Here is a 26,109-nt window from a genome sequence, read left to right as displayed (position 1 = left end):
TTAGAAACTTTTAACAAATGATAAATAACCAAAAAATTATAATAAATAATTGAAAATATCTGTAAAAGTTATTAAAATATGTTTATAGTTTCATAAAAATACAAAAAATATATATTGATATTTTCAAATAATTTTTAAATATTTAAATTATTAAACATATTCAAAAATTAAAAGATTAAGTAATAGAAAAAAATAATAGTTAAGGAAATACGGGAAAATTTTGATAAACTATGAATATTTTTTTCTAGATATTTTTTTAGCATATATTAATTACAATTGTTAGAAACTTTTAAAAAATAATAAAATTTAATTAACATGTTATATAGTAAAAATTTGTTAAACTATTAAAAAAATGATGAATATTTAAAAAATTATGATCAAAAATTGGAAATGTTTTTAAAAGTCATTAAAATACATTTATAGTTATTAAAAATTCAGACATTTTTAATTGATATTTTTAAATAATTGAAAAATGAAAAACATAAAATTAAAGAAATATATTATTATTTATTTGTTATAGTATATATAATTTACTTAATTTAAATTTATAGATTTTATTATATTTTTATTCTATTATTAAATATTATTTATTTATTAAATAAGTTATATTTCATGTTATTTTTTTTTTGAGGAAAATTTAATAATTTTTTATAAAAACATAGAGTTATTATTGCTCTAAAATTTAGTAATTTTATCAAAAGTAATAAAAATTAATAAAGACAAGATTTATTTAATATTTCATAAATAAATAATTAATTAATGTACAATTTAGAAGTATTTATTATTTCATTATTTAATATATACAATTTATTTAATTTATTCTTCAATTTATATTTATTCATTTATTATATTTTTATTTTATTATTAAAAATTATCTGTTTATATATTATTAATATTATTATATTATATTATATTATATAAGTTCTTTGTAATGTTTATTTCATTTTTTTATTATAATTTGAGAAAATTATATTTTTAAATATAATAAGAAGAAAATTCAAATAAATTGTATCAATTAATTAATTCAAAACATATTAATCTTTTAATGAAATCTTAATTTTTGGTGATATTAGTGCGTTATTATGTATAATAAAAAAATTAAATGTAGAATAAAATATAATTGCTACTTTATGAACAAATATTTAATTTATTCAATTATATGCAATGTATTATATTTTTATGTAATTAATTATTTATTTATTAATTTAGAATATATCAACGTTTTAATGATACACTAAAATTTGTAAATTATAATTAAATATGGTAAAAATTAACAAAAGTAAACAAATAAAACACACCGAATGTATAAAAAAATATATTTATTAATCTAAAAACATAAATAATATGTCACGTAGCTAAAATCTTCTTGAGCCATGACAAGAATTTGGCGACGTCGGTGAAGACGACGAAATTCTTCAGGTCGCAGGTCCTGCTGTTGTTGTCCGAGAGTGACATGGAAACGATACCTCTCAAATACCACACGTCGTCCCTCTTGATCACCAACCCACTGCCAGAGTCACCATTACATGGACCTGAACCGTTTCGAGAACCTAAAATAAAATCAACAAGAAGAAATATATTATTGGTTGTAATTGAACAATATTATTCATCATCATACGAATTATGGGTTGCCTAAATTCTGGCGCAAAATACATTGGATAATTCAAATGAGTATGAATAAAAAATTGATGTATCTATTAAATGAGTAAATATATAATCAAAATAAACCCCAAATTTGTAAATGGATATAAAATTGTTTTTACCTGCACAGAAAGTTCGATTCGAGGTGATATGTTGGAACTGGTGGGCAGATCTTAAACAAGTGAACTGATCCACGATTGGGAGGGTAGTTCCTCGGGGCTTCTCTGAACTGGCGTCACCATCTTCAGTCCTACCCCAGCCAGCAACCACCCCATCATTTCCTACAACTGACACAATAATAAGTAACAACCCTAACTAACCATTTAATGGGTTAGATATTAAACAGAAGTCGAAAAAATCTGTGTAAATATGCATTCATATATTCACGCATTCCTGGAAGTGTTAATGCATCACGGCACGTCACTTAACACTTAAATTTGCATAATGAAACTCATTACGGAGTTAATCACTTCAACAAACAAATAAAATTAGCCAGTCATACCCAAACTTAATTCGGTGGATCCCCGCCACAGGCAAATGGGCAAGATGGTTTGGCTGTAGGTCAGCTCCTCGCTCAGTTCTATGACGGCGATGTCGGCGTCGCTTGAGGACGGGGTGTAGCTGGGGTGTACGTGGATTCTTTCCGGGTACACCGACTTTTCGTCCGGTCGCAGCACGAACTTAGTTATGTCGTCTTTGCCCAGGAACACTATGGTGTCTTTGGGTTTCACCGGACGGTTGTCGGTGTAGACGCAGTGGGCAGCTGCAACCAAACAACGAAGCTGTTAGATTTGGACAGTTAAATGTATGGATGTGTCGGTACCAGTTATGACGTGTTTCTTGGAGACTAGAGTTCCGCTGCAGATGTAGCTCAGGGTGGAGGATGAGACCCTGAAGATGGCACTCAGCCATGGGTAGGCACCCCTGGGGACGTCGACCCCGTTTACTATCAGCTGGTTGGTGACCACAGGTCTTCCACAAACGTCCGGCATTGAATTGAAGCCAAAATCTTAAAATACAAACAATCAAATGAAGGGGTCAAACGGTTTATGATGTTGTTTATGAGTTACCTGGAAAGTGTGACTCTATAAGTGGAGAACGAGTTGTTGTTGTTGTTGTTGTGGTGGTTGATGTGGTGGTAGTTGGTGCAGGTTGGAAGAAAGGGAACTCCTCAAACTCTGGATTGTTTGGTGGTGATGGTGGAGGACGCCTTGGAGGCTTCGGAGGCGGATGCCTATCCACCGGAGGCACAACTATAAAATTATTAAAGTCATTATAGTTAAAAAACGTGTCATTAAATTATAATTATATTAATGCAATGTGTGGTGTGGTTAAACCACATTTTAAATGGCAAATTCATGATTATCATTGACATGATGCATTCGAATAAAACAATGGGTTTCGAGATCTATTGTTCTTGATGGTTTTCCCACGTTCCATTCAAGGGAAATAACTGTTGCAGAAGTGAGTGCAAACTCTTAAGAATCAATTACATTGCAATGAGATTTATTTGCTGAAGTTTTTAAACAATTTTCAAGTGAAATCTATCAAAAGTTTTATGAACTGGTTTGGCAAACACCCTTGAACCACACGAAAGTGCATTGCCTCCGTCAACCCAAAACGTTCCGTCGCATAAAGGCACTAATATCGTATAAAACCGGTCGACAAAACATGTGAAAATATACCCAACCAGCTATGCAATCAATGAATCACTGATTTAACCATACATCTTGACAAAACAATGGTTTTAACTAAGATTATTTACATAATTACTCATTATTTAATTTTTTTAAAATAGTAGTTAATTTTAAAACTAGTAATTTTGCCACATAAATGTGTGAGTTAATAGGTTGGTATTAGAATTGGGGGAAATACTTCAGTTCATCATTAATAATTGCAGATATCTCTTTAATAAAAAGATACAATATCATTTTAAAATATAAATATTTTAATAATACTGAAAAATTTAGAAAACTTAAAGAATTAAAAAAAATGATGTAAAATAATAAATAAAACCACAATTATTAAAAATCAAATTAACTAGAAAACTTATTAAAAATATAAAATTTCTACATTTGTAATAAATATTTTGAAATAACTTGTAGATCTTAAATGTCATTTTAATTAAAAAAATTCTAATATATGAAAACTTGTTACAAATTATCCCATATATTAAAAATTACTGAAAAACTTGTGCAATTTTGAAAAGTTGTTTAAAATATTTAAAAATATAGTAAATAATAGTCAATTGTTTATATTTTCTTCTATAATTTAAATATTTGTTTATAATACAATAAAAAATTCTGTATATTTCAAAAACTGAAAACTGGTGAATTACTGAAAACTTGTTAAAAATGTAAAATTTCTTTGTAATAAATATTTTGAAAGAACTTGTAGAACTTAAATGACAGTTTAATTATAAAAAAATCTGACATATGAAAACTTGTCAGAAATTATCCCATATATTAAAAATTATTGAAAAACTTGTTCAAATTTGAAGTGTTTTAAAATTTATAAAAATATTAAAGTAGTCGATTCTTTATATTTTCTTGTAAAATTTCAATATTTGTTTATAATACAATAAAAATTCTGTATATTCCCAAAACTGAAAAACTTTTGAATTACTGAAAACTTGTTAATAATATTAAATTTCTACATTTGTAATAAATAATTTGAAAGAACTTATAGAACCTAAATGTCAGTTTAATTATAAAAAAATCTGACATATGAAAACTTGTCAGAAATTATCCCATATATTAAAAATTATTGAAAAACTTGTTCAATTTTGAAGTGTTTTAAAATTTATAAAAATATACTAAATAGTGTCGATTCTTTATATTTTCTTGTAAAATTTAAATATTTGTTTATGATACAATAAAAATTCTGTATATTCCCAAAACTGAAAAACTTGTGAATTACTGAAAACTTGTTAAAAATATAAAATTTCTACATTTGTAATAAATGATTTGAAAGAACTTGTAGAACCTAAATATCAGTTTAATTATAAAAAAAATCTGACATATGAAAATTTATCATAAATTATCCCATTTATTAAAAATTATTGAAAACCTTGTTCAAATTTGAAGTGTTTTAAAATTTATAAAAATATTAAAGTAGTCGATTCCTTATATTTTCTTGTAAAATTTATATATTTGTTTATGATACAATAAAAATTCTGTATATTCCCAAACTGAAAAACTTGTGAATTACTGAAAACTTGTTAAAAATATAAAATTTCTACATTTGTAATAAATATTTCGAAATAACTTATATAACTTAAATGTCAGTTTAATTATAAAAAATCTGACATATGAAAACTTGTCAGAAATTATCCCATATATTAAAAATTATTGAAAAACTTGTTCAATTTTGAAGTGTTTTAAAATTTATAAAAATATACTAAATAGTGTCGATTCTTTATATTTTCTTGTAAAATTTAAATATTTGTTTATGATACAATAAAAATTCTGTATATTCCCAAAACTGAAAAACTTGTGAATTACTGAAAACTTGTTAAAAATATAAAATTTCTATATTTGTAATAAATATTTTGAAAGAACTTGTAGAACTTAAATGTCAGTTTAATTATAAAAAATCTGACATATGAAAACTTGTCAGAAATTATCTCATAATTAAAAGTTATTGAAAAACTTGTTCAATTTTGAAGTGTGTTTTAAAATTTATAAAAATATACTAAATAGTAGTCAATTCTTTATATTTTTTTGTAAAATTTAAATATTTGTTTATGATACAAAATAAAAATTCTGTATATTCCCAAAACAGAAAAACTTGTGAATTACTGAGAACTTGTTAAAAATATAAAATTTCTACATTTGTAATAAATATTTTGAAAGAACTTGTAGAATTTTAAATATTTGTTTATAATACAATAAAATTTCTGTATATTCCCAAAATTGAAAAACTTGTGAATTACTGAAATCATGTTAAATATATAAAATTTCTATAGTTGTAATAAACATTTTAAAATAAGTTGTAGAAATTGTAATTTAAAAAAATCTTAAAAATATTAACATATTAAAATATTTAATAAAGGAGTAATGTCCTGGAAAACAGAAATAAATTGAATGGTATACAAAAAAATCCGAAAATAGATAAAAGAAATTAAGAAGTCACATGGAGGAGGTGTCTCGACTTACAAGAATCGTTGAAGAAAGGATTCTTCGACGGATCGAAACCCGCCGGCGTTGCGGGATTGAAGTTGATCACGAAGTTGGGATTTTCGTCCACCCTCGGCGGGAACGTGATCGTCGGCTGAACGGCATCCACACTCATGATCCTCAACGTGTGTTGCAGAGTGATCGTCGTCAGGATCTCCACCTGAGTTACTAAAATTATTTGATGAATTAGTTTAGATGCGGTAGTTATTGGGAGGGTCTAAATTACTGTCGATTTTAGGGCCGCTGCAGATCTGGTCGCCGTTGACGTAAATGGCGGTGACTCGAGGAGGAATGTTCCTCCAAAAGGGAAACAGGACTTTATAGACTATAGGTCTCTGGTGCATTATGTCGTTCAGGACGACTTCTTTGGAACTCGCCAGTTCGATGTTACCATTGTAACCCTGCTAAAATTGTTAATATAATTTAAATTCCTTTAAATAAATAATAAAATATATATAATATATTTTGATAATTATTTAAAATTAATTTGATAAAAGCGAACATTTAAATTGGCCTGAAAAAACCTGAAATATATTTTTAAGCTTCTAAAATGTCCTCTGGGCGGCCTAACACCACTGGCTTACCAGAAGAATCAATTCTTCTTTTAAATATAACAACTAAGTGTGCATTTATTATATTAGATTATTTGTCTTAAGAATATTTGTTATATTTTTTGCTGTTTTCTTGAAAATAAAATGAAAAAAGGCATTAAAATTGTCCCTAAAACATCTTAAAATAAATTTTTGAGATTCCATAATGTCCGCTAGGTAGCCTAACACTACTGGTTTATCAGAAAAATCAATTCTTCTTTTAAATATAACAACTAAGTGTGCATTTATTATATTAGACTATTTGTCTTGAGAATGTTTGTCATATTTTTTGTTGTTTCTTTGAAAATAAAACAAAAAAAGACATTTAAATTGTTCCTGAAACATCTTGAAATATATTTTTGAGCTTCCAAAATGCCCGCTAGGTGGCATAACACCACTGGCTTACCAGAGAAATCAATTCTCCTTTTAAATATAACAACTAAGTGCATTTATTATATTAGATTATTTGTCTTGAGAATGTTTATCATATTTTTTGGTGTTTCTTTGAAAATAAAACGAAAAAGAGACATTTAAATTGTCCCTGAAACATCTTAAAATATATTTTTGAGCTTCCAAAATGTCCGCTAGGTGTCCTAACACCACTGGCTTACCAGAAAACACAATTCTTCTTTTAAATATAACAACTAAGTGTGCATTTATTATATTAGATTATTTGTCTTGAGAATGTTTGTCATATTTTTTGCTGTTTCTTTGAAAATAAAATGAGAAAATATATTTAAATTGTCCCTGAAACATCATGAAATATATTTTTGGGCTTCCAAAATGTCCGCTAGGTGGCTTAACAACATTGGTTTACCAGAAAAATCAATTCTTCTTTTAAATATAACAACTAAGTGTGTATTTATTACATTAGATTATTTGTCCTGTGAATGTTTGTCATATTTTTTGCTGTTTCTTTGAAAATAAAATGAAAAAATATATTTAAATTGTCCCTGAAACATCATGAAATATATTTTTGGGCTTCCAAAATATCCGCTAGGTGTCCTAACACCACTGGCTTTCCAGAAAACACAATTCTTCTTTTAAATATAACAACTAAGTGTGCATTTATTACATTAGATTATTTGTCTTGAGAATGTTTGTTATATTTTTTCCTGTTTCCTTGAAAATAAAATAAAAGAAGACATTTAAATTGTCTCTGAATCATCTTGAAATATATTTTTGAGCTTCCAAAATGTCCGCTAGGTGGCTTAACATCATCACTGGCTTACCAGAAACATCAATTCTTCTTTTAAATATAACAACTAAGTGTGCATTTATTATATTAGATTATTTGTCTTGAGAATGTTTGTCATATTTTTTGTTGTTTCTTTGAAAATAAAATGAAAAAATATATTTAAATTGTCCCTGAAACATCATGAAATATATTTTTGAGCTTCCAAAAGGTCCGCTAGGTGGCTTAACACCATTGGTTTATCAGAAAAATCAATTCTTTTTTTAAATATAACAACTAAGTGTGCATTTATTATATTAGATTATTTGTCTTTAGAATGTTTATCATATTTTTTGCTGTTTCTTTGAAAATAAAATGAAAAAATATATTTAAATTGTCCCTGAAACATCATGAAATATATTTTTGGGCTTCCAAAATGTCCGCTAGGTGTCCTAACACCAGAAAACACAATTCTTCTTTTAAAGATAACAACTAAGTGTACATTTATTACATTAGATTATTTGTCTTGAGAATGTTTGTTATATTTTTTCCTGTTTCCTTGAAAATAAAATAAAAAAAGACATTTAAATTGTCTCTGAATCATCTTGAAATATATTTCTGAGCTTCCAAAATGTCCGCTAGGTGGCTTAACATCACTGGCTTACAAGAAAAATCAATTCTTCTTTTAAATATAACAACTAAGTGTGCATTTATTATATTAGATTATTTGTCTTGAGAATGTTTGTCATATTTTTTGCTGTTTCTTTGAAAATAAAATGAGAAAATATATTTAAATTGTCCCTGAAACATCATGAAATATATTTTTGAGCTTCCAAAATGTCCGCTAGGTGGCTTAACAACATTGGTTTACCAGAAAAATCAATTCTTCTTTTAAATATAACAACTAAGTGTGTATTTATTACATTAGATTATTTGTCCTGTGAATGTTTGTCATATTTTTTGCTGTTTCTTTGAAAATAAAATGAAAAAATATATTTAAATTGTCCCTGAAACATCATGAAATATATTTTTGGGCTTCCAAAATATCCGCTAGGTGTCCTAACACCACTGGCTTTCCAGAAAACACAATTCTTCTTTTAAATATAACAACTAAGTGTGCATTTATTACATTAGATTATTTGTCTTGAGAATGTTTGTTATATTTTTTCCTGTTTCCTTGAAAATAAAATAAAAGAAGACATTTAAATTGTCTCTGAATCATCTTGAAATATATTTTTGAGCTTCCAAAATGTCCGCTAGGTGGCTTAACATCATCACTGGCTTACCAGAAACATCAATTCTTCTTTTAAATATAACAACTAAGTGTGCATTTATTATATTAGATTATTTGTCTTGAGAATGTTTGTCATATTTTTTGTTGTTTCTTTGAAAATAAAATGAAAAAATATATTTAAATTGTCCCTGAAACATCATGAAATATATTTTTGAGCTTCCAAAATGTCCGCTAGGTGGCTTAACACCATTGGTTTATCAGAAAAATCAATTCTTTTTTTAAATATAACAACTAAGTGTGCATTTATTATATTAGATTATTTGTCTTTAGAATGTTTATCATATTTTTTGCTGTTTCTTTGAAAATAAAATGAAAAAATATATTTAAATTGTCCCTGAAACATCATGAAATATATTTTTGGGCTTCCAAAATGTCCGCTAGGTGTCCTAACACCACTGGCTTACCAGAAAACACAATTCTTCTTTTAAAGATAACAACTAAGTGTACATTTATTACATTAGATTATTTGTCTTGAGAATGTTTGTTATATTTTTTCCTGTTTCCTTGAAAATAAAATAAAAAAAGACATTTAAATTGTCTCTGAATCATCTTGAAATATATTTCTGAGCTTCCAAAATGTCCGCTAGGTGGCTTAACATCACTGGCTTACCAGAAAAATCAATTCTTCTTTTAAATATAACAACTAAGTGTGCATTTATTATATTAGATTATTTATCTTGAGAATGTTTGTCATATTTTTTGTTGTTTCTTTGAAAATAAAATGAAAATATATATTTAAATTGTCCCTGAAACATCATGAAATATATTTTTGGCCTTCCAAAATGTCCGCTAGGTGTCCTAACACCACTGGCTTACCAGAAAACACAATTCTTCTTTTAAATATAACAACTAAGTGTGCATTTATTACATTAGATTATTTGTCTTGAGAATGTTTATCATATTTTTTGCTGTTTCTTTGAAAATAAAATGAAAAAATATATTTAAATTGTCCCTGAAACATCATGAAATATATTTTTAGCCTTCCAAAATGTCCGCTAGGTGTCCTAACACCACTGGCTTACCAGAAAACACAATTCTTCTTTTAAATATAACAACTAAGTGTGCATTTATTACATTAGATTATTTGTCTTGAGAATGTTTGTTATATTTTTTCCTGTTTCCTTGAAAATAAAATAAAAGAAGACATTTAAATTGTCTCTGAATCATCTTGAAATATATTTCTGAGCTTCCAAAATGTCCGCTAGGTGGCTTAACATCACTGGCTTACCAGAAAAATCAATTCTTCTTTTAAATATAACAACTAAGTGTGTATTTATTACATTAGATTATTTGTCCTGTGAATGTTTGTCATATTTTTTGCTGTTTCTTTGAAAATAAAATGAAAAAATATATTTAAATTGTCCCTGAAACATCATGAAATATATTTTTGGGCTTCCAAAATATCCGCTAGGTGTCCTAACACCACTGGCTTTCCAGAAAACACAATTCTTCTTTTAAATATAACAACTAAGTGTGCATTTATTACATTAGATTATTTGTCTTGAGAATGTTTGTTATATTTTTTCCTGTTTCCTTGAAAATAAAATAAAAGAAGACATTTAAATTGTCTCTGAATCATCTTGAAATATATTTTTAAGCTTCCAAAATGTCCGCTAGGTGGCTTAACATCACTGGCTTACCAGAAACATCAATTCTTCTTTTAAATATAACAACTAAGTGTGCATTTATTATATTAGATTATTTATCTTGAGAATGTTTGTCATATTTTTTGTTGTTTCTTTGAAAATAAAATGAAAATATATATTTAAATTGTCCCTGAAACATCATGAAATATATTTTTGGCCTTCCAAAATGTCCGCTAGGTGTCCTAACACCACTGGCTTACCAGAAAACACAATTCTTCTTTTAAAGATAACAACTAAGTGTACATTTATTACATTAGATTATTTGTCTTGAGAATGTTTGTTATATTTTTTCCTGTTTCCTTGAAAATAAAATAAAAAAAGACATTTAAATTGTCTCTGAATCATCTTGAAATATATTTCTGAGCTTCCAAAATGTCCGCTAGGTGGCTTAACATCACTGGCTTACCAGAAAAATCAATTCTTCTTTTAAATATAACAACTAAGTGTGCATTTATTATATTAGATTATTTATCTTGAGAATGTTTGTCATATTTTTTGTTGTTTCTTTGAAAATAAAATGAAAATATATATTTAAATTGTCCCTGAAACATCATGAAATATATTTTTGGCCTTCCAAAATGTCCGCTAGGTGTCCTAACACCACTGGCTTACCAGAAAACACAATTCTTCTTTTAAATATAACAACTAAGTGTGCATTTATTACATTAGATTATTTGTCTTGAGAATGTTTGTTATATTTTTTCCTGTTTCTTTGAAAATAAAATGAAAAAATATATTTAAATTGTCCCTGAAACATCATGAAATATATTTTTAGCCTTCCAAAATGTCCGCTAGGTGTCCTAACACCACTGGCTTACCAGAAAACACAATTCTTCTTTTAAATATAACAACTAAGTGTGCATTTATTACATTAGATTATTTGTCTTGAGAATGTTTGTTATATTTTTTCCTGTTTCCTTGAAAATAAAATAAAAGAAGACATTTAAATTGTCTCTGAATCATCTTGAAATATATTTCTGAGCTTCCAAAATGTCCGCTAGGTGGCTTAACATCACTGGCTTACCAGAAAAATCAATTCTTCTTTTAAATATAACAACTAAGTGTGTATTTATTACATTAGATTATTTGTCCTGTGAATGTTTATCATATTTTTTGCTGTTTCTTTGAAAATAAAATGAAAAAATATATTTAAATTGTCCCTGAAACATCATGAAATATATTTTTGGGCTTCCAAAATATCCGCTAGGTGTCCTAACACCACTGGCTTTCCAGAAAACACAATTCTTCTTTTAAATATAACAACTAAGTGTGCATTTATTACATTAGATTATTTGTCTTGAGAATGTTTGTTATATTTTTTCCTGTTTCCTTGAAAATAAAATAAAAGAAGACATTTAAATTGTCTCTGAATCATCTTGAAATATATTTTTAAGCTTCCAAAATGTCCGCTAGGTGGCTTAACATCACTGGCTTACCAGAAACATCAATTCTTCTTTTTTGGTGTTTCTTTGAAAATAAAACGAAAAAAAGACATTTAAATTGTCCCTGAAACATCTTAAAATATATTTTTGAGCTTCCAAAATGTCCGCTAGGTGGTCTAACACCACTGGCTTACCAGAAATATCAATTCTTCTTTTAAATATAACAACTAAGTGTGCATTTATTATATTAGATTATTTATCTTGAGAATGTTTGTCATATTTTTTGTTGTCTCTTTGAAAATAAAATGAAAAAAGACATTTAAATTGTCCCTGAAATATCTTGAAATATATTTTTGAGCTTCCAAAATGTCCGCTAGGTGGCCTAACACCAATGGCTTACCAGAAAAATCAATTCTTCTTTTAAATATAACAACTAAGTGTGCATTTATTATATTAGATTATTTGTCTTGAGAATGTTTGTCATATTTTTTGTGGTTTATTTGAAAATAAAATGAAGAGAAAATTAATTTGTTTGTTGTCAGTGGTGTTTGGCCCCCTGACGGCCATTCCGGAAGCTTAAAACTACTTTCAGAGGCTTTTTCAGGGCCACCTTAAACGTTTTGTTCGCGGCATTGTTTTAAACATTAAGTTTCAACATAAAAACAAACGTTTGTGGTAAACTGTAATAAAATTTTAATTAAATTCTTTAAACGAAATCATTTTATTGATTTGACCGGCACTTTTTCATCCTCACAACTGTTTTTGTTTGTGTCATTACATCCTCCACAACGTCCCGATTTGCCACCCACAGAAAACATGTTGTCACGCCATTTAAATATAATGCTATTGTTCCCACGGCGAAATGGTTATTTATTTATACATTTTTTTTGGTACCGTTGAAACAGACGATGTCATTGAGGTTTCTTTTATTTTATTGTTGTTATTTTCGTTACCGGGAAGTGATGCAGGAACGGCGATTCGTGAAAGTAGCCCGGATTTTTGTTGCTACTGGTTTACGTTGTGCCTCAACGTTTTCGGTGACTTCATAAAGGGAAAACCCAACGAAATCTACTTAATTATTATATTTAATGTGATTTTGTTAATATTATTGACCAAAAAATGTTCATTTAATATTAATTATTGTAGGTAAACATGTGTTCATATAAAAACACCAAAATAAAAAGAATAACAATAAGGGAAAAAAACGTTTTGTTCCGCATTTCAACACCGAAAAGGATACAGATGAAACCAATTAATCAAATAATTGTTATAAATATAAACAGTTCTCCGAATGTAATATAAAATAAAAAAATTAATCATCAATTGATTATGCTAATATAAAAAATAAAAATGGACACGTTTGACCCCACACAAGGTTGAAATTATTATTAAACAGTTACATAAAAACGAATCCTATATTTATGTAAGATTAATTGATTCCAATTGATTGTTACTTTTGGTGTCTTCTGACTCAAGAAATGTATACTCAAAATATTAAAACATTAAAGTTCATTAATTAAAATTATCCTAATTATTATATTAATGATATTTTTAGTAACAAAAACCTTTATTAATTGTTATTTATCTGATTAATTAATTTTATATCATATACTCCAAACCTGTGGTGGTGTCAAGCCACCTAGCGGCCAGTTTAGAAACTTATATTTCAGGTTTTTCAGAGCTAATTCACTTTAAGCATTGTTTTTTGAATTAAATTTCAATTAGTTTTAAGGTTTTGTACATAAAAACAAGTGTCTTCAACCGGGACCAACTTTTATTAGTTAATAATTTTTGTGTATTGGACAAGAACTAATCGATGAATATTAAAATGATCTGTGGTTACGGAAAGTACATACGAATGACAAATAGAATGTAGATCGGGACTTTTAGCAGGCCATTAAGTCACCAATTGTGAATTTAATAAGTTATAGATAAATAAATGAGTTGCGGTCAATTAGTTTTATGTCCCCGAGGCCCGGGAGGTCACAAAAGTGATCTGATAAATGTTCGATAAAACTGTGGGTTTTACTTGTTACGTTTTTACCGCAAAATGACTATGATTTTTGATTTTGAATAAGTCAGACGTTTTGTGTTTTATTTCGTGCGTAATAAACCGTGTAAATTACTTTTAACATTAACATTTACTCATTATTTGTCACTTTTAAATTATAATTTGAATCTCAGTAAATCCAATCAACAGTTTATTAATTGAATTAGTTCAAATTAATTAATAATTTTATTAGATTTTCACATTTTTATGGATTAAGTAAGTTAAAAATTACAAATAAATATGAAATGGATATTTCAACAAATAGATTGTTAGTTTACATGGATTTTTATAATTACATACTTTTTAATGATGTTGTTAATAAATTGTTATTGTTGTTGACAAGTACAATAAAAGAAATTAAAAATGTCGACACAATTAATAATTAATTAAGTGACAACAAAAATCATTTAAAATTAGAAATGTCAAAGTAAATAAGTCAATTTAATAAATTAAAAAACAATAATCATCCAAAATCAATTGACCAGTTAAGAATCTTGTTGTTTTATTATTAATTAAAATTAAATTAAAATATAGACTATATTTATAAATAAATAACATAGAATTTTAAAGAAAATGATTATATCAATGTGTAACTTTTACTATTTAGTACATTTTAATGAGCATTTCATGATTTTTAATAAATTAATATAAAAATCATAAAATGTTCACTAAATAATTTAGTTAAATTTAAATTAATTGATAAAAACAATGTTCACAGTTTTTATTACATGTTTAACTTTTTAATGGATTTATTTATAAATTATTGTTTTACTATTTAAGTTATATATCAAAACTGTAGAAATTTAAAGATTGAAAAATTTTAATTACAGAAAACATACATTTAATAAAATGTAAAAATTAAAATTAAAAAAAGCTTAAAAGTTTTGGTATTATTTTTATTAAATTGTCATTTAAAATAAATGGACCCGTTAAGAATTTTATTGTTTTATCATTAATTAAATAAATGTAGATATAAATAAATAACATAAGATTTCAAAGAAAATGAGACTTGTTTAATTTTTCTGGAATGTAAATAAATATCAGGTTTAAAATTTATAACAATATATAAATATTACTATTTAGTACATTTTAATGAGCATTCCATTATTAAAATCGTGAAAAAACTCATTTCTAACATTTATTATTATAAATGTGATTAATTAATGTAGTTAAAATTCAACCAATTAACAAAAAAGGTTTTTGAATAAGTTTTTATTAAATTTTTAACATTTTAATGGATTTATTAATAAATTGTTTTATTATTTAATAAGTTATAATAAATATCAAAAGTGAAAAAATTTGAAGGTTGAAAGTTTAAAACAAAGAAAACACACATTTAATAAAATAAAGTTAAAAGTAAAAGCTTAATATTAATGAATAAACAAAAGTAAAACGTATTTATTCAATTTGTCTGGAGCCTAAATAAATATTATGTTTGTGAATTAACAACAATTTGTAAATTTTGCTATTTAGCACATTTAAAATTAAGTAAAAAAATTAACAAAAATGGATATTAATTTATTTTTAGTTTTTTCTTTTTTTAATGTGGTTTATTGTTTTGTTGAAATTTAACTAATTACCATAAAAATAGAATAAAAATATGACAACACATTCGTATTTTTAAAATTTTTATTAGATTTTTTTCAAAATAAATAACTGGAAAATATTACAAATTATAATCAATGATTTGATTTGATGAATTTAATTCCGTTGATTAGTTTAACAAAAATTAAAATTTATTATTTATTAAAATTTCATTATTAGATTTTTTAGATTTTTAGTGAAGTTACTACATAAATTAATGTGTTGTTACTCAGAAAACAAGTAAAATATTATAAATAAATATATAATAAATAATGTAAATGTGTAAATTATATTATAAATATGTTAGATAACATGTTAGAAAAATAACAAAAAAATGATTTAATACTTGAAATGTCAATAAATACATAAAATTAATAAATAAACAAAGAGAAAACATGTTTCTTCTATTTACCTAGAATTTAAATACATATTATTTTTACTAATTAACAATTTATAAATAAATTTTAATTTTTAGTAAATTGTTAATGTACATATGTTTTAATTAATGAACAATTTTTAGCAAATTTGCCATTTTTTTAAATGTAATGTATATAGTTATTGTTTTATTAATGAGCAAATAAATAAAAAATTATAAATAAATGTGTAGATGACAATGAATATTACAAATGTCATGTAAAAAAGTGATTTCAACTAAGAAGTTTACATGAATTTTTATAATCACATATTGTTTAATGGTGTTGTTTAAAAAAATACACGAACTATTGTCGTTACAAACCTAATAAATAGAATAAAAAATGTTTACATAATTAATAAATAATTATACCACAGAGAAACATAACTAAAATAGTTTATAAGTTATAAATAAAGTAATTTTAATAAATAAATAATGAAAGACGTGTTTTTCCAATTTGTGTGGAACACACACACACAATACATTAAGTTTAAAAGAATTAACAACAAACAGTAAATATAGTTTAAGACATATTTGTAGTGAACATGTTCAATATTTAGTCCAATTACTAGGAAGTAAAAGTGATGCAAACCCTAAACTATAAACAAACAAAAATAACCTTTGACTACTTGTGACCTCAATTAAGCAAATTATCTGAGTATTTTTTTAATTAACAAATTATCTGAGTACTTTTTTTTAAGTAAAATTGGACTAGTAAGCAAATAAAATTGTTTTTAATACGTTTTGATCCCATTAAAATTATCTAAAACGTGAATTTCAATGAAGAAAAAAATACTAAGAAAAATTTTTAATAAAACAATAACATAAATATAAATTTTAAATTAAAAATATTTATTGGAAAAATAGAAGGAAATGTCATTTTAGTTATTAATCTTTGTGTTTATATTATTTGTAGCTGAAAGACATTTTACTAAAATTTCATTTATTAATTTATAACACGTTATAAAAAATTAATTTATTAATTTATAATATGTTATAAAAATAATTGGACTTAATAATTAATAAGTCATAAGTCTATTATTTCTTTCTTCTTATAATCTGAAAGTGGTTTCACTCCACAAGATTTCTTTTAATTTAGAAATAATATTAATTATTTTAATTTTAAAATTTCATTTATTAATTTATAACATGTTATAAAAATAATTGGACTTAATAATTTAGAAATTATAAGTCTATTATTTTTTTCTTTCATAATCTGATAGAGATTTCACTCCACAAGATTTTTAATAATTAAGAAATTATAAATATATTATTCATTCTTTCTTTCATAATTTGAAAGAAAGATTTCTTTAAAATTAGAAAATATTAAATATTTTAATTTTAAAATTCCATTTATTAATTTATAGCATGTTATAAAAATTATTGGACTTAATAATTTAAAAATGACAAATATATTTCTTTCTTCTCATAGTCTGAAAGAGATTTCACACCACAAGTGTTCTTTAAAATTAGAAAAAATATTAATTATTTTAATTATAAAATTTCATTTATCAATTTATAACATGTTATAAAAATTACTGGACATAATAATTAAGAAATTATAAGTCTATTATTTCTTTCTTTCATAATTTGAAAGAGATTTCACTCCTCAAGATTTTTTTGAAATTAGAAAAAATATTAAATATTTTAATTTTAAAATTCCATTTATTAATTTATAACATGTTATAAAAATTACTGGACATAATAATTAAGAAATTATAAGTCTCTTATTCATTTATATTCATTCTTTCTTTCATAATTTGAAAGAAAGATTTCTTTAAAATTAGAAAATATTAAATATTTTAATTTTAAAATTCCATTTATTAATTTATAGCATGTTATAAAAATTATTGGACTTAATAATTTAAAAATGACAAATCTATTTCTTTCTTCTCATAATCTGAAAGAGATTTCACTCCACAAGATTTCTTTTAAATTAGAAAAAATATTAATTATTTTAATATTAAAATTTCGTTTATTAATTTATAATATGTTATAAAAATTACTGGACTTAATAATTAAGAAATTATAAGTCTATTATTTCTTTCTTTCATAATTTGAAAGAGATTTCACTCCTCAAGATTTCTTTAAAATTAGAAAAAATATTAATTATTTTAATTTTATAATTTAATTTATCTATTTATAACATGTTATAAAAATTACTGGACTTAATAATTAAGAAATTATAAGTCTATTATTTCTTTCTTTCATAATTTGAAAGAGATTTCACTCCTTAAAATTTTTTTAAAATTAGAAAAAATATTAAATATTTTAATTTTAAAATTCCATTTATTAATTTATAACATGTTATAAAAATTACTGGACATAATAATTAAGAAATTATAAGTCTATTATTCATTTATATTCATTCTTTCTTTCATAATTTGAAAGAAAGATTTCTTTAAAATTAGAAAATATTAAATATTTTAATTTTAAAATTCCATTCATTAATTTATAGCATGTTATAAAAATTATTGGACTTAATAATTTAAAAATGACAAATCTATTTCTTTCTTCTCATAATCTGAAAGAGATTTCACTCCACAAGATTTCTTTTAAATTAGAAAAAATATTAATTATTTTAATTTTAAAATTTCGTTTATTAATTTATAACATGTTATAAAAATTACTGGACTTAATAACTAAGAAATTATAAGTCTATTATTTCTTTCTTTCATAATTTGAAAGAGATTTCACTCCACAAGATTTCTTTAAAATTAGAAAAAATATTAAATATTTTAATTTTAAAATTCCATTTATTAATTTATAACATGTTATAAAAATTACTGGACATAATAATTAAGAAATTATAAGTCTATTATTCATTTATATTCATTCTTTCTTTCATAATTTGAAAGAAAGATTTCTTTAAAAATAGAAAATATTAAATATTTTAATTTTAAAATTCCATTTATTAATTTATAACATGTTATAAAAATTATTGGACTTAATAATTTAAAAATGACAAATCTATTTCTTTCTTCTCATAATCTGAAAGAGATTTCACTCCACAAGATTTCTTTTAAATTAGAAAAAATATTAATTATTTTAATTTTAAAATTTCATTTATCAATTTATAACATGTTATAAAAATTACTGGACATAATAATTAAGAAATTATAAGTCTATTATTTCTTTCTTTCATAATTTGAAAGAGATTTCACTCCTCAAGATTTTTTTTAAATTAGAAAAAATATTAAATATTTTAATTTTAAAATTCCATTTATTAATTTATAACATGTTATAAAAATTACTGGACATAATAATTGAGAAATTATAAGTCTATTATTCATTTATATTCATTCTTTCTTTCATAATTTGAAAGAAAGATTTCTTTAAAATTAGAAAATATTAAATATTTTAATTTTAAAATTCCATTCATTAATTTATAGCATGTTTTAAAAATTATTGGACTTAATAATTTAAAAATGACAAATCTATTTTTTTCTTCTCATAGTCTGAAAGAGATTTCACACCACAAGAGTTCTTTAAAATTAGAAAAAATATTAATTATTTTAATTTTAAAATTTCGTTTATTAATTTATAACATGTTATAAAAATTACTGGACTTAATAATTAAGAAATTATAAGTCTATTATTTCTTTCTTTCATAATTTGAAAGAGATTTCACTCCTCAAGATTTTTTTAAAATTAGAAAAATATTAATTATTTTAATTTTAAAATTTCATTTATCAATTTATAACATGTTATAAAAATTACTGGACATAATAATTAAGAAATTATAAGTCTATTATTTCTTTCTTTCATAATTTGAAAGAGATTTCACTCCTTAAGATTTTTTTAAAATTAGAAAAAATATTAAATATTTTAATTTTAAAATTCCATTTATTAATTTATAACATGTTATAAAAATTACTGGACATAATAATTAAGAAATTATAAGTCTATTATTCATTTATATTCATTCTTTCTTTCATAATTTGAAAGAAAGATTTCTTTAAAATTAGAAAATATTAAATATTTTAATTTTAAAATTCCATTTATTAATTTATAACATGTTATAAAAATTATTGGACTTAATAATTTAAAAATGACAAATCTATTTCTTTCTTCTCATAATCTGAAAGAGATTTCACTCCACAAGATTTCTTTAAAATTAGAAAAAATATTAATTATTTTAATTTTATAATTTAATTTATCAATTTATAACATGTTATAAAAATTACTGGACATAATAATTAAGAAATTATAAGTCTATTATTTCTTTCTTTCATAATTTGAAAGAAAGATTTCTTTAAAATTAGAAAACATTAAATATTTTAATTTTAAAATTCCATTTATTAATTTATAGCATGTTATAAAAATTATTGGTCTTAATAATTTAAAAATGACAAGTCTATTAATTCTTTATTCTCATAATCTGAAAGAGATTTCACTCCACAAGATTTCTTTTAAATTAGAAAAAATATTAATTATTTTAATTTTAAAATTTCGTTTATTAATTTATAACATGTTATAAAAATTACTGTACTTAATAATTAAGAAATTATAAGTCTATTGTTTCTTTCTTTCATAATTTGAAAGAGATTTCACTCCTCAAGATTTTTTTAAAATTAGAAAAAATATTAAATATTTTAATTTTAAAATTCCATTTATTAATTTATAACATGTTATAAAAATTATTGCACTTAATAATTTAAAAAATGACAAGTCTATTAATTCTTTATTCTCATAATCTGAAAGAGATTTCATTCCACAAGATTTCTTTTAAATTAGAAAAAATATTAAAATTTCGTTTATTAATTTATAACATGTTATAAAAATTACTGGACTTAATAATTAAGAAATTATAAGTCTATTATTTCTTTCTTTCATAATTTGAAAAAGATTTCACTCCACAAAATTTCTTTTAAATTAGAAAAAATATTAATTATTTTAATTTTAAAATTTCATTTATTAATTTATAACATGTTATAAAATTAATGGTCTTAATAATTTAAAAATGACAAGTCTATTATTTTTTTCTTCTCATAATCTGAAAAAATATTAATTTTTTTAATTTTAAAGTTTTATTTATTAATTTATAACATGTTATAAAAATTACTGGACTATAATATATAATAATTTTTAAAAATGATAAGTCTATTACTTCTTTCTTCACATAATTTGGTAAAGATTTCTCTCCTAAAGGTTTCTTTAAAATGCGAAAAATGTTATATACTTTAATTTTTGAAATTATATTTATTAATTTATAACTTATTATAAAAAATTATTAAATTTAATAATATTTTTCTTCTTATAAGTTTTATTTTTTATGCAAATATTAAATTATTAATGTTTTGTGAATAAATTAAATTGATTTTTATTAATGATTTATCCTGAGCAACACTCAAACATGTAACAATGTTAAACATTAATTAAACAGAATAATTTATACTTATTTAACTGCAATTTTTAAACTGCTTCTAGGAATCAATGAATCCATTATCAAAACAAAAAAATCGAAGGTCAAAATATTAACTACATTAATTTTAATCAAATATTTAACGTTAACGTTTCAATTAAGTGTTAACATAAATAAATGTCAAAAAAATTAACGCTTTTATTTGTCACGTTCATTCTCACATCCAAAAACTGAGACTAGTAATTTTTATTAAGTTTTTGTGTTATTTGTTGTTGACGTAAATGGTTTTAATCGTTGAACTGAGGCAAAGGTTTCAAATTAGATTGATTACCTCGACTCTGTTGCCCACAGATAACTCCATGTTGACTTGTATCACATTTGCTGTTGGAGGATTCAGCACCATCATTCCATAGAGCACTTTCGATTGATCGAATCTGTATTGGAAAATCCTGGGGCAAGGACTGTCCAATAATTGAGCCCCCACCGACGAGAGGTCCATCATTGTTAACGTTAACACTATTAAACTATAAATAAAACTAAATTTAAATAATTGTCTTGTCATTTTTGTTGTTGTTGTTGTTATTGTTTTTGTTGGAGCCGTGTTCATTTTAACTTGACGTTCACCGTACTCATCATACCGATGATCGATCACCAAATACACATCGCACTGAATCGTCGCACTACGAATCGGTTGGACGTGCGGCGAAAAAACCGCAACCGACTCGCTCCACCATCGGACTGGTGATCTGCGTCGCCACTCTCCGGGTTCCTCGGTTGGTCCCCTTTTCGCCGACGCGACGTTCCGGGACGGGGGATTTCCCAAACGCCCGCCGCACCCGAAACGTTTGCGATTCGATTTTTCGACCGAAAATTTCGCGAGACGCAAACAACGTTTGTCGTTCGGGTAAACCGGTTGATTCGCGTAGTTACGCGGACGGGTTCTCGCCTCGCAGTTCCCGTTCCTGAGTTGGAAGTGCGACCGGACGGACGCAGACGTGCCGACGGAGTGGCAGTCCGCAAGGTTGGAATTCGATGGAGGAATCGAAAACAATCGGAACTGAGTTGGGATTAATTAGAATGCAATACGCTGTTTTAGATCACAACAATGGAAATCAGATAAATATGCAAAACGTGTTGTTGTATGTGGATTTTCTCATTCCACTTTATTTCATCGCTTTCGTACAATTGAAATTAATCAATTAATATTTATTATCATCCATTAGAAAATTACCCTTTATGTGTGTCTGACTTTTCTTAAAACTTCCTTTAATATATAATAATTTATCCAATTTTTAATATTTTTATGTATTTAGTATTTAATCTAATTTTGTATTCAGAAAATGAGTAATTAAATAATAACATAATTAATAAAAACATTAATTAAACTCATGGATAATAGGTTAATTTATTTTATTTCTTAATAAATTCAGTAATACTTATAATAAAATATAAATTCAAATTTGAATTGGAATATGTGCCGCCATCTATGACTTATTTTATGAACTAAGTGAGCACATATTTTATAGAAAAGGAATCTTAATTTCTACAACAATTTTTAATTTTAACTTTTAAACCATAAAAAAAATTAAACAAATATATTTTAAATAAAAAATGGATAAATAATTTTATAAATATGTAATATAATAATTTTCTCATTTGTTTATTTATTAATTATTTTAATTTTTTTGTATACTTTTACAATGGCTAATAATTAATTTTAGATATATATATATATATATATATATATATATATATATATATATAGTAGTTTGTATATAAAAATTTAATTAATCAATTTAGAGAAAATTCAACTTCAATAATCAATAATAAATACCATTTTTTAATAATTCAAATATATTTAATTTAATTTCTACAACAATTTTTAATTTAAGTTTTAAACCATGTAAAAAATTAAACAAATATGACATTATTCATTTTTTATTTCAAATATATTTTAAATAAAAAATTGGATAAATAATTTTATAAATATATAATATAATAATTTTCTCATTTGTTTATTTATTAATTATTTTAATTTTTATGTATATTTTTACAATAGTCAATAATTAATTTTAGATATATGTTATGTAATAATTATAAACGTTAGTGTGTATATATTAATTTAATTAATTTTACTTCTCATTCAGTTTAATGAAAATTCAACTTCAATTGTAAATACCATTTTTTAATAATTCAAATATATTTAATTTAATTGCTACAACAATTTTTAATTTAACTTTTAAACCATAAAAAAAATTAAACAAATATGGCATAATTCATTTTTTATTTCAAATGTATTTTAAATAAAAAAATTTAAAAAAAAAATATTTTAATTAATTTTACTTCTCATTCAGTTTAATGAAAATTCAAACTCATTAATAAATATAAAAAATACTAAAAATACCATTTTTTAACAATTCAATAAACAATAAAATTTAAAAATTGTTAAAAATCATTTTTTATATATACAATTTTTAAAATAAATAAAACTAATGAACTAATTTAATATAAATACTATTTAGTTGTATTTCCAACTTCTTTAGTTATTTATAATTTTTAATATTTTATTCAGTTTTTTATTTCTTTAAAACAATAAGCTAATAAATAATTTTTCACTGTAATATTATAGTTGAAGACATTAAATTATATATAAGAATTCAATTGCCATTTGGTATTTTTATCATTTTTTAATAATTCTTAGTTTATTTTACAGAATTATACTTTATAAATTGGTTTGAATATTTAATTTTTACGACTCTAAAATAATTAAATATTAAATATAAATTGATTTCAATTAATAAAATATAAATTTAAAATTCATTTAAATTAAAAATAAGCGTATTATTTTATTTGAAATTAATCCAAATAAAATATAATATTTTTATTTAATTTATAATTAATAAATAATTGTTTTAATTAATTTAAAATTAATAAAACAATTAAATATTAAATTGATTTAAAATAAAAATAACCGTTTTATTTCATTTCAAATTATTTTAAATTAAAATTAATTGTTTTATTTAAATAATAATTCTATTTAATTTAAAATTAATAAAATGTTAAATATGAAATTTAAGTTGACTAAACTTAAAAATAACCTTTTCATTTAATTTAAAATTTTTATTCAATTTAAAATTATTCTAAATTAAATATAATTGATTTATTTAGTTTATAATTAATAAATAACTGTTTTCTTTAATTTAAAAATAACAAAACAAATAAATATTAAGTTTAAATTAAAAATAACTGATTTACTTAAAATTAATTTAAATTAAAATAATAAATACTATATAAATAAATTTATTAAATTAATTTCTTAGTCACTTCACTGATACGATTTATGCTTTATAATTTTAAGTTATTAATTTATTCACAATTAATTTTAATATTTTGGTAATTTCATGAAAATTAAAAAAATAAAAAGTATATCAAAATCGAATTTGAATGTGTAAGCGCCATCTATCGAGTATTTCTGGAATTAATATAATAGATATTAATGATTTATAACAAATATTTTTTTTATTTTGGAGACTGTAATTTATATCCTCCGACATAGGTATAATAAAATTATTTATTTATTTAAATAATCTTATTAATTAATTATATAATAAAAAACAAAGTACATCGTAACAGCGCCATCTGTGAATAGGTAAGGGAACTACATATATATGAAATAATTTCAAATATTACAGATTTCTGTAATGTCAAAAACTAGTGTCAAATTTTCGCACTTGCGCTCTTTTCGATCGCATTCCTTTTCTAAGTGAGTCGATCTCACAACAACACGTTTAATCTTTTTATTTCTGTGTAATCGGTAAGTATTCGCCAGTGAAACCCATCAAAACCAACTAAAATCGTGTCATCGAGTGTTGTTTAAGTTATATTTTCGCCGATCGTTGCACGAATCCGAAAAATCCCGTGTGCCGTGAAACTGACCCGAGAATTGTTTTGATTGTAGGCGAAAAGATGACGTCCAAAATCAGGCCCAGCTATACCCCCACGATAATCAAGAAGAGGAACAAGAAGTTCATCAGACACCAGTCCGATCGCTATGGCAAACTCAAGGTAATTAATTCGGTGCACCCGTACACAAAAACATAACCCTAAACCGCCGCCATGTAATTACAGAGGAACTGGAGGAAACCCAAGGGTATCGACAACAGGGTGAGGAGGCGTTTCAAGGGCCAATTCCTGATGCCCAACATCGGTTACGGTACCAACAGCAAGGTCAGGCACATGCTGCCCACCCATTTCCGTAAAGTCCTTGTGCACAATGTCAGGGTACGTCTTGTTGGTTGTTCGAGCTGGTGCAGTTACTAATTGGAGTGGTGTTTTAGGAATTGGAAGTGCTGCTGATGCAGAACAAGAAGTACTGCGCCGAAATCGCCCACGGCGTTTCGTCGAAGAAGCGCAAGGAGATTGTTGAACGTGCCCAACAGTTGAGCATCAGAGTGACCAACGGACACGCCAGGCTTCGCAGCCAGGAAAATGAATAAGTTAGTTTTAACTTTAATGTTTAATAAAAAAAATATGAAAATATTTTGCTCTTTCAATATAATACAATCTAGTATACAAGGTGAACTACAAAACAAAATCTAAATATATATTTTTTCGCTATTTCTGAAAAATTTGGTTCAAATTTTGTTTAAATTAAATATATATTGTCCTAAAAGGCTTACCTAGAATTCAGTGTAATATACTTATTCGATGATGTTACAGTAGTGTATATTCTTGGGCATTTTTCTTGTAATATTCTTTGTACAATTTGTAAAAAAAAATTACTCTACATTAAT

At 24.0% G+C, this 26,109-nt stretch overlaps 2 protein-coding genes across 2 annotated transcripts; one reads left to right on the top strand and one right to left on the bottom strand.

Moving 5' to 3' along the window:
• Window positions 1–1,302: 1,302 nt before the first annotated feature.
• Window positions 1,303–25,068, bottom strand: LOC109602737 (serine protease gd). The gene is made up of 9 exons (XM_049969118.1): window positions 25,048–25,068; window positions 21,648–22,373; window positions 6,046–6,223; window positions 5,799–5,987; window positions 2,712–2,894; window positions 2,465–2,650; window positions 2,144–2,404; window positions 1,764–1,928; window positions 1,303–1,550 (listed from the first exon to the last, which is right to left on the bottom strand). The coding sequence occupies exons 1-9, from the start codon at window positions 25,066–25,068 to the stop codon at window positions 1,348–1,350; spliced, it is 2,112 nt and encodes a 703-aa protein (XP_049825075.1). The 3' UTR covers window positions 1,303–1,347.
• LOC109602739 (60S ribosomal protein L32) lies at window positions 25,022–25,855 on the top strand. The gene is made up of 4 exons (XM_020019167.2): window positions 25,022–25,130; window positions 25,275–25,381; window positions 25,445–25,597; window positions 25,654–25,855. The coding sequence occupies exons 2-4, from the start codon at window positions 25,283–25,285 to the stop codon at window positions 25,810–25,812; spliced, it is 411 nt and encodes a 136-aa protein (XP_019874726.1). The 5' UTR covers window positions 25,022–25,130; window positions 25,275–25,282; the 3' UTR covers window positions 25,813–25,855.
• The last annotated feature ends 254 nt before the right edge of the window (window positions 25,856–26,109 follow it).

This window comes from Aethina tumida, chromosome 6 (assembly GCF_024364675.1).
Source record: "Aethina tumida isolate Nest 87 chromosome 6, icAetTumi1.1, whole genome shotgun sequence".
NCBI lineage: Eukaryota > Metazoa > Arthropoda > Insecta > Coleoptera > Nitidulidae > Aethina > Aethina tumida.
Note: the sequence above shows the minus strand (reverse complement) of the source record. Positions and strands in the feature narration are given on the sequence as shown.